Source organism: Gavialis gangeticus, unplaced genomic scaffold (genome assembly GCF_001723915.1).
Source record: "Gavialis gangeticus isolate Ggan-Ray unplaced genomic scaffold, GavGan_comp1, whole genome shotgun sequence".
NCBI classification, from domain to species: Eukaryota; Metazoa; Chordata; order Crocodylia; family Gavialidae; genus Gavialis; species Gavialis gangeticus.
Genome location: NW_017729022.1, coordinates 136,983,428 through 136,999,996, shown reverse-complemented (window position 1 = coordinate 136,999,996; position 16,569 = coordinate 136,983,428). Strand labels below are relative to the sequence as shown.

Below are 16,569 nucleotides of genomic sequence, written 5' to 3'. Positions count from 1 at the left end.
TCACTGGAATCACCTGGTGTGCACTTGGCATTGTGGGACTGCCGATAAGTTGCCAACCCATGTCTGTCTATTTGTTGTTTTCAACAGGCAGTGGCTGATACCCTCGCAGTGCTCAGTTGGCCTGTAACACATTGATCTATTTATCTGTTGTTATTATTTACTATTAGCTCTTTAATATTGCATTATCTGCTTATCACATTTATCTTTCTGTTAACTATTGTGTGTGTGTGTGTGTTATAATAAACTTGCCATTGTTTTCCTCCCAACTCTGCCTCCTCGATTCCAAACCAAACAGCCTAGTGGCTAAATTGATATACTCACAGTGCCCAGCTGGCCTGTGACAAACCTCCATTCATAGAACTTTGTTGGGAGAAAGATTGCACCACTGGCCCATAGACTTTACAGTTGGTGCCAAATCCTTTTGTGCAAATCTTTGCACTGAGCAACATGGGTGCAGCAGTCTTGTACCTACCTGGCCAGGTGTGCTGTTGTGCTTTATCAAGCCATACCATATTTGTTATCCAGGAGGCTTGGTGTATGTGTCCACAGTGATAATACATTGGCAAAACTCCAAGAATTTAATTGCCAGTGGAGTGAATAGATGTATGCACATTTGAGGTCTGCAAAAAGCCTATTGACGCTCATAAAAAGAAGTCTGCTGATGTGAACAGTAGTTGGATCTGGCACCAAGTGATAATCTTTCCCTTTTTCAATATTCTTCGATTTTTTTTTTCAGCTTCTTTCACTGAAATTTGGGCTAAGGCCAGATTTTCAAAAGACTCTTGCTCCCATTTAGGCATCTAAAATGATGCAGACTTTCACACGTGCTCAGGACCCAGGAGCTCCAATTATGTATGACCTTGGGACAAAATAGGATTTGCCACACAAACAGAATGTATTCTCAGCAAGTAGGCTGAAATTCACTGATGTGGTTGTAAAACTGTGGTGAGGGCAGGAAATGACCTTTAATATGTAGCTTCTGCCATGGACGTTTTTACAAAGATGTAGGATCTGCAATCCTTAGACACACCGTCTCTTATGAAATTGAATGGGAAATTTCATTTTTTTGTAAATGCAGAGCAGATGCATGGAGTAGCCCATACCAAAGACACGAGAAAAATGCAAATGGTGCACGGGACTCTATAGTGCACATGAGTTCCTTGTAGTACAGGACCTTATCCCTTGTTGTTTAAGGCAGGGTTTCCAAATTACTAAATGCAGCATTCTCTTTTCAGTTTGGCTGATGTTTACCTTTGTCTTTCCTTTGTATCTGAGAAAAGAATTGGGACCATCATGTATTGACAAAGCACTTCTGATACCTGAACACCTGACACTTATGTTCTTTTAAAAAGAAAATACAAGGTATGTAGTGCATTTCTAAATGAGTGCTATAGGCTGCAGTCCTCTATTTTTTCTCAGGGCAGTATAATCTTTGCCAGATGGGCCTGCCATAATATGTCCACCCCAACTCTAGAAATGAATAGTCTGTCTCCCTGTCCTCTCAGGTTCTGGTCTTTGCAGAGTCTGGCAGGATATGTGCCAGTTAGTACAAATAAAACATCGTGTTTTTGTTTTCGTGAAGTGGACGCATCTCTAGTTGAAATTGGAGGACTGACACCACCAAAAACATTCACATAAACCATGGAACAGCCATTAGATGGTTATGACCAAGGCCCCTCTCCTTCAGTGGTTTTACACATGAAACTTCACTGGAAGCACTGGATTTTTACAAGATTTAGAATGATAAGTCTATGGCTTCCAGGACTTGGTTGCTTCCATCCCAAGCTGTTTTTGAACCAGGGACTCTGAATATTTAAAGCTTAAGCACTTTAACAAAATAATACAATTCATATAAAATAAAAAATCTGAAAAAAAAAATCCTTCCACATCCTTCCAACTTCTGCATTTTAAATGACAGTAACACAGCCTTTTAATAAATGTCCTGATCAAAGAAGCTTTTGAATGCAAGACATTTGGTATCAAGTCTCACCTGATGAAGCATGTCTTGCATCTGAAAGTTTGTCCAACTCCGCTACGCAGTGGGTGCATTTACACGTGCTTTACTGCAGAGTAGACTAATTTGCTCTGCAGTACAGCATCACCATCTATGCATGTGCTGGTATTAGGGCACAGTAAATTAATTAACTCTGCTGTAAGATAAGACTGTTGGGCACAATACTATCTTATGGTGGAGTACTTACATGTGCTGAAATGCATGTGTAGACAGTGACCAGGGCTGGCTGGGGCATGAGGGTGCTAAAATGCAAGGGTTGCCTGCCATCTAGCCCCTCACTTTAGCACCCTCATGCCCCAACCAGGCCTTCCACCACCCAACGTTGCCACCCGGAACTTGGGGCTGACCCCCTGGGTGCCCTGCCAACCCAGGGTTGCTGCACCCCAGCTCAAAGTGCCATAGTCCTGGGCACGTATAGATGCTGTGCTAGGGAGCAGTTGATTCTGGCACAAACTGTGTCAGTTTATTGCTCTGCCTTAATTGTATGTGTAGATGCACCCAATTAGTCCAATAAAAGATATCACCCCAAGGAATCCTAGCCTCTCGCATAATTTCTAGACTGTCATGGCTACAATACCACACTATAGTACCTGATCAAAGAGAATCTGAGTTTATGTTAATCTTTAAATGTGTGAGTAATCCAGTTGCAGTTAAGGAAATTATTTATGTGTTTCAAGTGAATTACATGTTCTGATGTTTTCTTGTCAAAGGTCAAAATGATGTTTTCTGATTAGAAAGCCAGAACCTGTGATTTTAAAACTGTTGCACCCTAATTCCATTCTTAGACACATCATTGTAAATCTGGTTTTACTGCATGAAAAACCAATGCAACTAAGAGTAGAATTTGGATCCCTCGTGAATTTCATAGAGTACATTACCCTCCGTCTTCTGTAACAGGGTTTTTATTAGGGTCTCATTCAAAGCCCATTGAAATCAGCATAAGAACTGCCATTGAAATTTGCATAGCATTCTAGGAATGAATTGTATTACTATATAATTGCTGAGGTGTTGTCATTATTTCTCTTAATTGCCTAAGAAGGATAAGGAACTAGGAAAGACAATGGAATGATAACTCAAACCACATCAATCATTTTGAAGATACAGAGAACCTGCTTTGTACCTTGTGCAGTCACTCAAACTTGTACAGAGCAGATGCAAAATGATTAGGTTCTGATTAGGTTGTGTTTTACACATACTTTGCACAGATGCAGATGGTGAGACAAGGTTTCAAAACAGTGGTAGTATCAGGCCCAGGAAGTGTATCCAGCTGGAGAATCACAATGATGGCAGATGCTTTCCATTTGTTTCCGTAGGTATGTTGAGAACCAAATATATGCCAGATTGTGAGCCAGTATTATAGCACACATAAAAATCCACTTACATAAAGAATTTCACATCAGTCATTATGGTTTATAGACTTGCTTCTAAATAAATTAGTGCAGACAATTATGTATCAGGACAGGCTGACATTGCCAGCAGTTTATAAAGACACTAAGGAGAAGTGTCAATACCCTAAAGGTAAAAGTGTGGTCAGAGATGCATTTCCTAATCATTAATTCTAATACAACTCAGCTCTTTTTTGAGTTAGCAATAGTCCTAATAACACCGCAGTGTTTCTGAACATCTGATCAAAGGAATTAGTTGGTTCTTTTACTATGGGGATTTACCCAAATGTCCTCAGATAGGCTAAATTTGTGTAGCTTGATTGAAGCCTGTGGGGCATCTTTGGCTGGCATAATTCAACTACAGTGCAGTTAAGCCAGTGGCATACCATGGGTCTCTGGCACCCAGGGGCAATGTTTGTATTTGCAATGAGCCACCCCCCCTCCCCCCGCAGCCAATTGCCAAGCGGGGGGTGGGGGGGGAAGATCCCCCGGCAGCTGATTACTGAGCTCAAAAATGCCAGCAGTGAAACCAGAAGTGCCACTGGGGACAGAGTACCCCATGGAGGGCTCAGCTGGTGCCCCCCGCCCCCCACATTAGTACACCACTGAGTTACGCCGATTTATACATGCTGAGAATTTGGCCCCGTGTTCTTACCACTGCCAACAAAGTTATCCCAGTTGTGGTAGATACCCATTTCTAAAAAAACATGTAAACTAATGTTAGTTCTCTTTTAACCAATGGCTAAATCCAAAGCTTAATCTTGTCAAAGGGACTTTTGCAATTGACTTCAAAAGGCTTCGAATCAGACCCTAGGGGCTCAAATAGAAGTGACAATTTTTGCCTAATCTGGCCACAGAAAGCAGTCCATAGCCATGACCAAATACAAGGGCACAGCTGCAGACTGCTTCAAAAATGGTGGATTGGGTGAAAATCTGAATCCTCATTGCATGAGGCTTCAGATGAAGACATTTCAAAACATAGTTTCTTCTGTAACCTGTGTTTGTGGTGCCTCCCAGCCTGTTGCTATTTTCAGAATGGGAGGGGAGAAAGAGAGCAGGGTGAGTTTGAGCTGGGGGTTCTTCAGCCTATGCTGGGGAGGTGGAATGGATACATTTAATTCACCCACCCCACCCTCCAGTGCTGGCTGACGAACCCCTAAAACAAGCTCCCTCTGCTCTCTTTGCCCCCATCCCATTCTGAAAACAGCATGGGCTGGGAGGGAGCTGGCAGAGAGGACAGCCCATTGCTAGAGGAAACTGGCTGCAGGCTGGTAGGCAGCAGCTAGATTCCCCTCCCCCCTGGAGCCAACAGTGAACTTCTGTTTGGTCTGGGGGATCGTTGTAACTCAGAACGCTTCCTGCAAAGCCTTCTCAGGTACAGTGGGGAGCTGTACTTCTGTCTGCATCCTAAATTTCCTGAAGCAAATACATCTGTGTGCAGCATTCAGGCCAAAGGGCATATTTCTCCATTATAGGTGAGGACATATTTCTGGATAGGAAAGTCAGTGAAAATGTGAACCTTCATTTATTGTCCGTCTTGAAATGGCACCATACATTTATAAAATAAAATCTGTATAACTTATTTTCAGTTCTAAAATAGTAATTAACTTAAATGTAAAACCATGTCTGATGAGATGAGAAAATAGCCCCCATTTGGCTTTGAGTTTACAAAGGAGTTGTTTTGTCTGTACATCCCAATGAGTGCTCTCTTGTTGAGATTCTTGCAGTACTGGGCTTGTTGAGGAGGGGTGGGGAGTGTTCCTTTCTAGCTCATGTCTAGAAACAGTCTTTTTTATGATAATAGATTTTTCTTTAAAGGCCATTCTAGTTTTTTGTAGGGATCATGGTAGAAATATTGCTTACCCCTGTTGTGTTATCCTGTATTTAAAATGAGTTCACAGGTAAAAGGTTTGAAGTGGAAACAGACTCTGTATGATGGTGGTTTAGTCTGAGTCCTTTAGCCCTAGATCATGTTCACCTTTTGTTGCACACAGTTCAGTGGTACCATAATATATGTAAATTTGTAACATGTTATCGCAGCAGTTGAGAGTCTTAGATTTTACACTTGTAATCCCTGATAATCATAGATACAATTGTACATTTTATTGATATAGTAAGTGTCACAGACTGGTATCCTAGTCTTCTACTTGATAATATACTTTCCCAGTGTGTAGCTTTACTGTCTAGGAGCAGACCAAGGAAGAAAGTGGGACTTATCAGGTCAGTCACAGTTCTTCTCTGGTTCCCCTGTAGCTCCACAGGGGAAGTTATCTGTTCCTGGCAAAGCAGCATTATAAATGTGGACCAGAAGAAGACTTTTCCATACTATGTCATCTCAGTGGAGATGCCTGATAGAGGCAGAACCAAAACAGAACCCTTTCCTGGCCTATCCATTTCCAGCCCATCTGCACAGGTAGTGCAGAAGACTCCAAGAGGCAATTTTATCTCCTGCACTGTGACCTGCACTGCTGGTAGCCAATGCAAATGTATGTCTTCCACTTCCTGCAGTGTCAAGGGCATATCTCAATCTTATGTTTCTAGAATACCACTGAGCATTGCTTAGTAGAGAATTTGGGATGAGCTGTCTTTTTATTCTGACTGTATAGCTCCAAGCACAGTAGAACCAAAACAATGATTAGGGGCTGATCATTAATCAGATTAAATAATCTCTATGACCATGTTAGACATGGATATTTTGCATGGGAGCAAACAGGGTGCAAATGAAATACAAACAGTATAAAGAAATAGCTTCTTATGGACAAACCAGTTATGAAGACTGCCAAATCCAGCCCCCTTCCCCACCCCCCCAAAAAAATACAAAAACAAAACAAAACCCTAAGGAGAAGGATTTCAATTCAGCTTCACATTCATGGATATGGAAACCCATGAGAACATAGAATCCTGCAAATAACATAGCTAATTTTACAGGTTAATGTACTTTTCCCTAACATGGGTGCAAGTATAAACGGTGACAGTTTACTGTGGAGCCAATTAGTCAACTGCAATAAAGTGCATGTGTAGATGAACCCAGCATTCTATACACAGGTCACTGGATCAGGGCTGAGGAGACACAAGTCTGACAGGGCACCTACACACGTGCCCAACGCCTACTCCAATGCATTCTAATATAGCATGAATAGGAGCAGACTTGATTAATCAAATCTGCTAGAGCATGCTACTTAGCATGCTCCAGTAGCCTTGGTGTCACATGTATTCAGTATCCCTGTGCTTCAAAATGGTGGTGGGGGCACTTTAACTAAAGCTTGTGGAATGAGCTTTAATTAAAGCACCCCTGCTGTCATTTTGAAGCATGGGGTGCTGAATATGTGAGATGCTGTGGGCACTTTAACTAGAGTGGCTCCCGAGTGTCATTCCCCACTCCCTCCCCTGGGGCACATGTAAAGACACCCATATTGACCAGATGTGTCTTGGGGCAAGTTGCTCTCACTTTCCTACAAAGTGCCTCCACTACCTCTCCTACCTCAGGTCTTTCTATGATTAGACTTGTACATTTTGGGAGAGGTGCTATCTGTTATTCTTAATTTGTACAAATAACTTTGAGATTGGTTTCAGCGGAGAAGACGGGGCAGAGGGAAGCTCAGAGGGGGTCCAAGATAGTGTTAAACAAGAAGAAAGCTAAGCAGTGCTTGTCAATGGCATGTTCAGTGATCATGGGGAGCAATGAGAGGTGGCAGAGGCAAGTCAGTTAAGTCTGTTGTTTTAGGGTGGGGAAGAAACAATTAGTCTTGTATTATGGGGGAACAAACCAGAAGTGCAACAGGGATGACAAAAGTAGGAGAATTACAGCTCTTCTTTTTAATGGGCACTGGACATCAGATTTCAACTTTCTCTCCACTGAACACAGAGGCAAACTTCCATCAGTTTCAACTACAGTAGGAAGATGTCTACAAACTACAAGGATGGTGCTTGTGCTAACTTATAAACATGCACCTTGAGGCCATTTCCTGCTGCATCTTTTCTTGACATGCCCACTGATGTCAGTGTGAATGAAGCAGGAGACCCTATCTCTGGGTCTAATGTGCCCTGCAGTGGGAAGCCTGCTAGTACTGATGACTCTTAGTAAAAATGCCATTAGTCCATGAACATATTCTAGCAGCCTGAATTGAAATATTGTGGCAGAGCAGTAGAATCCAAGTATTTTACCACCTGATGGCTGATTGGTGACCAATGTAAGCTGAGTTTGGTGGTGTCAGACTTGTAAAACCCTCCACCCCATCACTTTGAAGTGATGAGTTACTCCAAGGTGAGGAATGAGCCACATAAGCAGGATAGACTGACCAAGCTTGCACTGCTGCTCCCACCATTGTGGAGCAGCAGGGGACTCCTGTCTCCAGCGCTGTCAGTCAGTCACCTGTGATAAGCCCTGAAATCTACATTAAATGTTTTAAAGAGAAGTGAATCTGGATTTCTAGAGCATCCAAGTGACTGGTGCTCTGCTGCTGCTTCAGATGGGAAGATAGGTCAATAGAAAGCTACTCTCACCATTGCAGTATTCTGGTATTGCAAGAGTGTTATGCTAGCAGGAAGCTGCAGAAACCCAGTATTGAATCAGGTCCTTAATGGCTGATTTTAGGTTGCACTGATGTTTCCAGTTAACCTACTATTAAAATATGGGCAGAATATCACTATTTGCCACTGGTCACAGCAGTTACTCTGCAGTTCAGTTGAATCTTTACATTGCTCGACTGACTATATCAACTGAGATACTGCATCCCAAATGGACTTACTTTCACAGTATTCCTGGGAATTAATTGACAGGCCATGGGAAATCAGTTTGGGCAGAGTGACCAATACCTATTCAATGTGATAAATTCAATGTGATAAATACCTATTCAATACGATAAATAAAGCATGGCAATATCTATCCAATGTGATAAACTGGCAATGTAGATTGTGCATTTACTTGCCAAGACTTGGCTATGCTAAGTTTCATGTTTTGTCCAATTCCTTTATCTACAAAGGAAGCAAGGATAAATTGCAAGTCCTTACCTCTTCAACAAGTTGCAGCATACGGCGGGTGCTTTCCAGTGACTGGAAAAAATCAGGGAAAAGGAAGTTAGATCTGGCAAACACAGTTTCTATTACTAGCATACAGGCTTGTACCGATGGAGTTACTACCCTGAGAGAGAAGGAACATTCTTTTGAGTATTTTTATGCCCTTCCTCAGATACAGGCCCTCTGCAATGTTTGTGATATTTCCATCCCACTTTAAGGACTTCAGCTTAAGTATTGCCCCATCGATCGCATCACTTTGCTAGTTGTTACTGCCTTGGATTTTTTTTAAAGGTTTTGTATTCAGAGTTTGCAATAAATTTGCTCATGTTGTGCAGAAAAAGTGCTTCGGAAAGCAGCTATTCCACTTTAAAAATAGCTTCTGTGGTTTCCAACTAAAATTTCCAACCAAAATACCTGAATTGGTGGTTTATGCTTGCTCTTAAATTGGGCAAATTAGAAAAGTCTCTGGAGAAATTAAACTGCAGCTTTTCTTCCTGAGATCATTCAAACTGATATTGATCTAATATCTCAGACAAATTTGTGTGAAGAAGATGAGTAAAGGGTAAAGACTCGCATAGATATTTTTTTCTCAGATTTTAACACTATCAGATAGCTTAAATGGCTCTTGGACATACTTGGCTGGAGGGTAAATATTGGTCCCCACTTCAGCTGCAACTCCTTGCTTGAAACCAAACAGGAGGTTAATTTTTTCTTCCAACTTATCCCATTTTTTACATCTTATATCTTATATCTGTAGACCCCAAAGCCTAAGGTGATGGCTAACACCAATGAAAACTGGAGTAACTCACTGACAAACTCACTCTCTTGTGTCACTGGTGCAGGGAAGAAGAGAATTTCTTTCAGTCAAAAACTACACCAGTATAAAGCTAGCATTAAGCAGAAACAGACTTTCAAGTACATCACAGAGGCTTATGCCCATTTCTGGATGTAGGTTGCCCATAAAAAAAAAGCTCTAAATTTCTCACCCCCATCAGCCATTGGTCTCACCTCATCAGCCAGCTGGTCGGCACGCCGTTGCATTTCTTCCAACTCATTGCGCATATCAGCATCTTCGGCCATTTTAGCTGTGGATGTGTTAGTGGAGTCTTTGGATCGAGGTTTTCTGTTTGTTTTGTCTGTGAGCCTGGAATACAGCAAGCAGGGAAAGAAACCATGAGGTTGATCTCATTCTGCTTGGCAGGTTTGCGCATACAGATCAGCCTCCCCCCCCCCAAAAAAATGCTTTTATTGTATCAGTGCTCTTTCCACAAAATCTTTCAGCATGGTTAGCAATCTTTTACAAACTACAGAACACTCGTGGGTGTTTCAAGGTGATTTTCTGTTTCTGGACTATTAGTCACTTTCCTGAATATTAGCAGGAATGTGTCTGTGCTGTAGACACCAAGGAAAAAATAATTTCTTTTTGTTTTCTGAGCACAACATTTCTGCTAGCACTAAGCACCAAACACATTTCAAATAGAAAATTCAAAAGGGCTAACATTCAATTAGAAGTAGCAGGCTTGAGCACTATTTGTACTTCAGCAAGGTTGAAAGCAATCACCCATAGGGTTTTAACCCATATTATCTTGCAAAGTGTATTTCTTTCTACCTAGGACATGGAGGCCTGCATGACCCAGAGGGCCACTTCCATAGTGAATAAAAATGTGCATAGCTGCCAAACGGCTGAAAACAATGTAGCCCTTTTGTTTCTTCAGTTTAGGATCTCTTTGAGAAACTCTAATTTAGACTCAGAGATATTGAAAGGCAATGATAAAGCTTCCTAAATGGGGTAAACCTGTATGGCAGGGGGTAGAATTTATGAGGTAACATAATAGTCTGTAAACTTTTCAGGTTGTGGTCCGAAATTACTTGGTTAAGGTTAGAGGTGGGTGAATCTTAGGACCCTGCCAATGCCACTGTTTCTTTCTGCTGAAACATCGGAGAAGGCTGTGCACTGGATCTGGCCTGTAGACTGTAGGTTGCCAACCCCTAAGCTAATGGTTTTTTCTATAGACCCTTCTTAAGTACTTCTAATTCCAGAGTAACTCCATTAGGCAAACCTTTGCCTAAGATCAGGATGTGGCACATTGATTCTTTTTTTAAGAAGGTTTTATTTTTTGTTATAAACTCAAAGGATGCCAGCTAGCTGTGATTGCCGAGCATGATTTGTTTAAGAAAGGTGAGCCTTCCTACTGCCTGTCAAGCCTTTGTAACAACAACACTGGCTTAGTTCTCTGCTAGATTCAAACATGACATGTTGCAAATTAATGCTCACTGAAGGTTGGATTTATTTGTCACAGGAAGAACTAATCCAGCTGCAAGGGGAGGGTAAAGACACACAGCGGACTGAGAATAACAGCCATTAACCACCTGCCATGTTACTCGATTACCACAGCAGGGCAGAACAAAAACCCTTCCATTCACTGAAGCTGCACAAAGCAAGAAAGCAAAGCTAAGGAGGCCAATTTCTGTCTTGCCTTTACAACCTGTGCAGGCCTAATGAAACAAAAATACAAGCAGGACAGAACTTGGCCCCAGGAATTTGCCAGCCCATAATATCTGTCTATAAAAACAAACCCTCTGTATATTTATGCTAGGATAACCCTACCTCTAGCAGTGCTCCAATTGAAGATAGTAAGAGCACAGAGTGAGGAAGGACTGTAAGGGCCAAATTCTAAAATCAAAAGACAGTCTGCAGCATGCACAAGGGGGTGCTCCAGTGAGCTCACAGGGGAGAATGGAGGAGGAGGTGGGGAAGGGCCATCAGTTGTAGGCTAGCACAGGCTGAAAGCCTGGGACATCTCTTTAAGGTCCTGGGGAAAAAAAAGAGGGTTTGCCTGCTTGATCAATATAGACATGGATATTAGGGCTGTGCAAAACAGCACCGTTTCATTTCAACTTCTGTTTCGCCACTTTGACAGGACAGTGTCTCATTTCAAGTTTTGTTTCATTTTGAAACCACTGTTCTGTTTCATTTTGGCAAACTCTTTTACTGTTTTTGATGCAGTTTTGATGTTTTGCCCATAGGCTATAATGGGGAACTACAAAACTGCCTGTAACTTTGTGATTTCACGCCTGATTTGGATGAAACTTGTAAGGACAGTAGCCCCTTCTGAGGCTGTCAAGCCTGCCAGGTTTCAAACACATAGGTACAGCGGTTTATGGGAAACTGCACCACAAAGTCTTGAACACAAAACTTGTGTCACGTGTGTTGAGGCATAGCGGGGTGAAAACTGCAGGTATGCTAGCTCCTGCTAAGGCCACAAAGCCTGCCAGGTTTCAAGGAGATGGGTGCAAGGGTTTCTGGGACACTGCACCTCAGGCTGCTGACAAGCAAAACTCATGACGTGTGACTTTGTGTGTGTTAAGGCATGCCCTCACTGGCACTGGGGCCTCTGCATGACATGGTAGTGTGCCTCATTGAGATCTCCTCCTCCCCTACAGCCTCAGGCTAGACCATCACTTTAAATAACAACAGGTAATACTAATAATAACTTAGTGAGCAGCACAGTAGCCCCAGCACCATCTCAGGCAGCCAAACCGTAACAGTGTTTCTTTCTTCTCCCTCAGGAGCTTCTTCTCCAGTGTGTGTGTTAAGGTGTGCCCTAGCTGTGTCCCTCCCCTTTCTTCTCCCTCCCTCTCCTTACTTTCTGTTTCCCTACAGGCAAACCCAGCTTGAGCTTTGAAACTCGAAACATTTTGAAAGTTTTGAAGTGTTTTGAGGTTGTTTCAAAGCCCTTCGTTTTGTTTTGATTTCACTGTTTCGAGCTCAAAACGAATCAAAACAGCGTCGAAACAAAACAGCCGGCAAAATTTTGCACAGCTGTAATGGATATGCCATGTTACAATCCATCCATGCTCAGAAAAATTGATCCCTCCCACTCCGCATAGAAACCCTTTGTAGTAACCTCCTGCCATCTCCCCCATTTTCATTATCCAGAGAATGGAATATTTAATATTTACTATACAAGCAAGTATTTGAATTGGCATTTATTGGAAGGAACTCTGCACAACAGTATGGATAGTAACACTCTTGTTTACTTGGCTAGCATATGTCTGTTAATTAAAACTGAACAAAATGCAGGTTGCTAAACAATGATACAACTGTTGGCTCCCATTTTATCAGAATAAGGTAAACTAATTAAACAGCAGTGTCTAAACAGCAATCAACCATTATTTTGTATCAAGCAAAATGCTGGCTTGTATTATACATCCTTTTATGTAACATTTCATATTGTTATTGTCAGTCCTTTTCTTTTTTCCTTATTCTTTCATGGGAGTTCTTCTTCAGTGGGCCAACCTTTCCTTTCCATTGCCTTCCAGGGATCAGAGAGCCAAGGACATTTGCTGAATCAAGGCCTATTTTCTTATGAAATATAAATAAGAAAACCAGACAGTTGCTGTGTTTCCTCTGAGGCTTTTGCAAAGAATTGCCATGCTGATTATTTTGGGGAAAATGCATGACCTTCATGCTTTTACATTAGCTATGCCCTTGCTTGTGGTTGCTCTTGCTCTTTCAAGTTCAAGCAGGAAGAAATCTATCTTAAAGAGTCATCCCCCAAGTTTGGCTCAGTTTCGTGTTAGAATCATCAAGTGCATCTCAGTATCTCCATTTGAAGGGTGTTAACTTCTTCTGATGGCTCACATCATAATTAGAAGTTCCAGTATCACTGGGACCAATGTCTGGATGGGCAGTGCTGCCTGATGTGTTTGTTGTTTGCACAGTTCATTAGAACCCCCCACAAGGAATTAATCTGTGGGCCCTGCTGATGCAAATACAAGGCTTAATTTCATGGTGAATGTTCAGTGTGGCAACAAATGTATTTGGGCTTCTCAGTGTCAACAGTAAATAGGTTTCACACAAAATAGGGCACTCCAGAGATTAGGAGAGCGCCATGGGTGACACACCAGGGATCTTTCTACTCTGAAGTAAGAACATTCTCAGAGTGAGTAGAGTGTGATGATTCCATTGTGCTGTAGGAGCTAGTATAGGGCCTGAAAATGCTAATTCCCCTCATGGTAGAAACACCATGACGAATTTTCATTGCCTTTGGATGGGCCAGGCCAGGCCTATCTCTGTGGCCCAGAATGAAACTCCCTGAATAATCATTCCTGAATGTGGAGTGTGCAACATGGGAGTGTGGAAAGGCCAGTCTAGGCCAGGAAGGATTTTTTCCCCCCATTGAAAGTGTCATTGGAATTGACCCAGTTTGATTTCACGGAAATTGTATTTTCAAATGGAATACTCTTTTGCCCCAAATTTTTCAGTTCACTTGACATGGCAAAATGCAATACCACAGACATAATTGGGAACTGCCTTATTTACTTCTTGGTTCTCACTTACATAGACATTGGATCAGGCTCTGAATCGCATATAACAATTATAAGCATAAAAAAAAATTTCTAGAATTTTGCTTGTTATAGAGGACTTCAAATATGATTTCTCCTGTTCATCTCCCTGTGGATTGAAAACTTCTCCCCATTTTGTGGGTCTTAGTAACAAAGGACACAATGGGGGAACTTTGGGAAGCAATGGTTCCTGCATACAAGGTCCCCCCTCCTTTTTTTTTTGGTCTAGACTATCTTATAGTTGAAAAAAAAATCATTCAACACTTGGAGCCCATTTTTTGCCTGGTATAAATAGACACCTCCAACTTTGCAAGAACTATGTCACTAGCTTTTAGGACCTGAGCATCCAGTCTATTGATTCAGAATTTTAAAAAAACTAACTTCTTGGTGCAACCAGGTGAAGTAATGGAAGAGCTGTCCCTCTGGACTAAGGGCAAGGCAGCCTCCATTCATGTTACTTTCAGTACATAGTCTGTCCTGAACTGTTCTTCACAGATGGTCAGCAGCAGGCTTGATGCCCATCAAGCCTAGAACATCGCTACCTGATGATGAGTGGACATTCGTGTCCTGCAATGCTTGTTCAGCAGAGGACACCAATCTCATCAGAGTTTTTGCGTACAGTAGGATTTATCTCTGGAAAACTCTTCAATGATGCTAACCCTGTTTAGGTTAGAGCTCAGCCTGATGGCCTCTATGAATCCCACTCTCCCCAATGCATTCTATAGGGAATCTGCACCCCTATCTGAGGGCTCTGTATTCCATTAGGCAGCAAGACAGTAAAAATTAGGGGTTGTAACACTTAAGTCCTTTTGATGATCTGTTACTTGCTGCTTAAAATACTGCTAGCTGTATCCCTGCCTATGCTTGTGCTTTTGAAGTTGCGACAGGTGAGTATTAGGGGAGGGGAGAAATGAGGTTAGTTTAGATGCATCTACTCATATGATTATAAGTGGGTGAAGAATAAGTCAGCCCCTGCTTTTTGCCTCCTGGGTGAAGGGATAGGTTATTATTTCAACAGAAACTGCTATATAAATGACGTGATGCAATCTTATACAGGACCCAGTGTTAAGCCTCTGAGCATGCCCAGTAGAAACTAAGGGGTGACAGAAGCCTGAGCTGATTGAAATAGAGCTGAATGCTTGTTCAAATGATACAAAATACTGGTGTCTGTCTATCTTCTTATCTCCAGAGTTACTAACCATTCCACAGATAAATTAGTTAAGAAGTAGATCTCTTTCCAGTCCATATAACTCTTGATCTTTTACCGCTATGCTTTATGAAGATCATGAATCAGTGATAGGTCTGGCTGGTGAAAGGAAGGTGCAAGAATGGAGCCTTTGTAATCTACCCTTAGATGCATAATTTCTAAGTAATTAAGGCCACCATGTTCACATTTAGTGATAGACACTTCTAATTTGACATCAACTTAAAAAATGTCAGAGGTTGTTGCTGGAGAAGTGTTTTGTGCTAAATAGCTAGACTTGACAAGCCTATTAAAATTATTTGCTAGTCAAAAAGCACCTAGAATGGCTCAAGAAGCAGAAAAGCATTCCTCCAGGCAAGTCATTTTGCATCTAGTTTAAGTCAGAAAAGTGCCCTAGAGCAGTGCTGATTCAACTCTATTTAATAGAAAGCCACACATGCAAATCAATAGAAGTTGCTTGTTTGCCCACAATACAGTAAACTCCTTAAGCTCTGAAGATGTCTGGATGCAGGCTGAAATTGTGCAGATTTTGTAGTTTATACTGGTTGTTGCTAACCTCTTTACCATAATCCCCCTTCAGTCTGTAAGAGAGCATATGCTAGAGATGGGAATTTCTCACTTAGGAACCCAGTAGTCATTGAAATTCATTAGTTGTTGGGTGCATAACTCTTTTAAGAACCTTTGGGCACCCGAGTCTAAATTAAAACAATTCCAGTGGGTGCATCTACACGAGATGCTAACAGTGCAGTAGACTTAATTCTACTGTGCATTAGCGCAGCACAGGAAAAAAAACTGTGCTAATGCACAGTAGAACTAGTCGACTGAACATTAGCATCACTTAAAAAGCACGCGCCTGTGCTAATGCGCAGTAGCGCTGATTATGGCGCGTTAAGTTAGTGCCTGTGTGATTACAAGTACTAAACAATGCGCTGTTATAATGGCATATTAATGAACACATAGACGAGCCCACTGACTGCAGTGAATTTAAACCAATGTCACTGTGAACAGAATTTATAAATTATACTGACATAGATACAGAAGCATGGTAGGAAATAAAGAGTTAAAGAAAGTCTATAAAAGAAACGGGCTGAGGAGAATGTAGCATCTCCTTCAGTCTGAACACTGAGCACTTGTACATGTGATGGAGGTTTAGTCCTCAGAGTTTTATTCTATTCCCCTAAATTGAAACAATGCATCATTTCAGTATTTCTGTCACATTATGGCAAGGGACCCTATCTTTTTTTTTAATTGGAGCCAGAGCCTGCCCATGGCTGGGGGAGTTGCTGCCAACAGGCTGAGTGGCCCCTGAGCTGTGGGGGGCCCTGGTCCTTTCCTCCATGGTGGTGACACCCCCTGGGGCTACCCGGGCGAGCTGCTAGCAGGCCAGGTGCTGCCCCAGCTTGGAGACAGCACCTGGCTCGATCCAACTTTTCCCTGACCTCAAGCTGGGGCAGCACCCAGCCCAAAAGCAGCCCTCCCAAGTAGCCCCAGGGTGTACCACCACTGCAGAGGGAAGGACTGGGGCCCCCTGCAGCTCAGGGGCCACTCAGCTGGCAGCTCAACCCTGGCCATGGGAGAGATGGGCAGGCTCCACCAAAAAA

The 16,569-nt window shown here is 42.2% G+C and overlaps 1 protein-coding gene across 3 annotated transcripts in view; it reads right to left on the bottom strand.

The window, feature by feature from the left end:
• The window catches only part of SNAP25 (synaptosome associated protein 25), a 123,462-nt gene that overhangs the window by 40,617 nt on the left and 66,276 nt on the right, over positions 1–16,569 (bottom strand). For 2 of the 3 annotated variants that reach the window (XM_019516234.1, XM_019516231.1), the window contains exons 1-2: positions 9,424–9,566; positions 8,410–8,451 (exon numbers count right to left, since the gene is read on the bottom strand). In XM_019516234.1, coding sequence (XP_019371779.1) covers positions 8,410–8,451; positions 9,424–9,495 — 114 coding nt within the window. In that variant the 5' untranslated portion in view covers positions 9,496–9,566. Of the gene's footprint in view, positions 1–8,409; positions 8,452–9,423; positions 9,567–16,569 lie in introns of those variants that run through there. The other variant, XM_019516232.1, reaches the window with a different exon arrangement.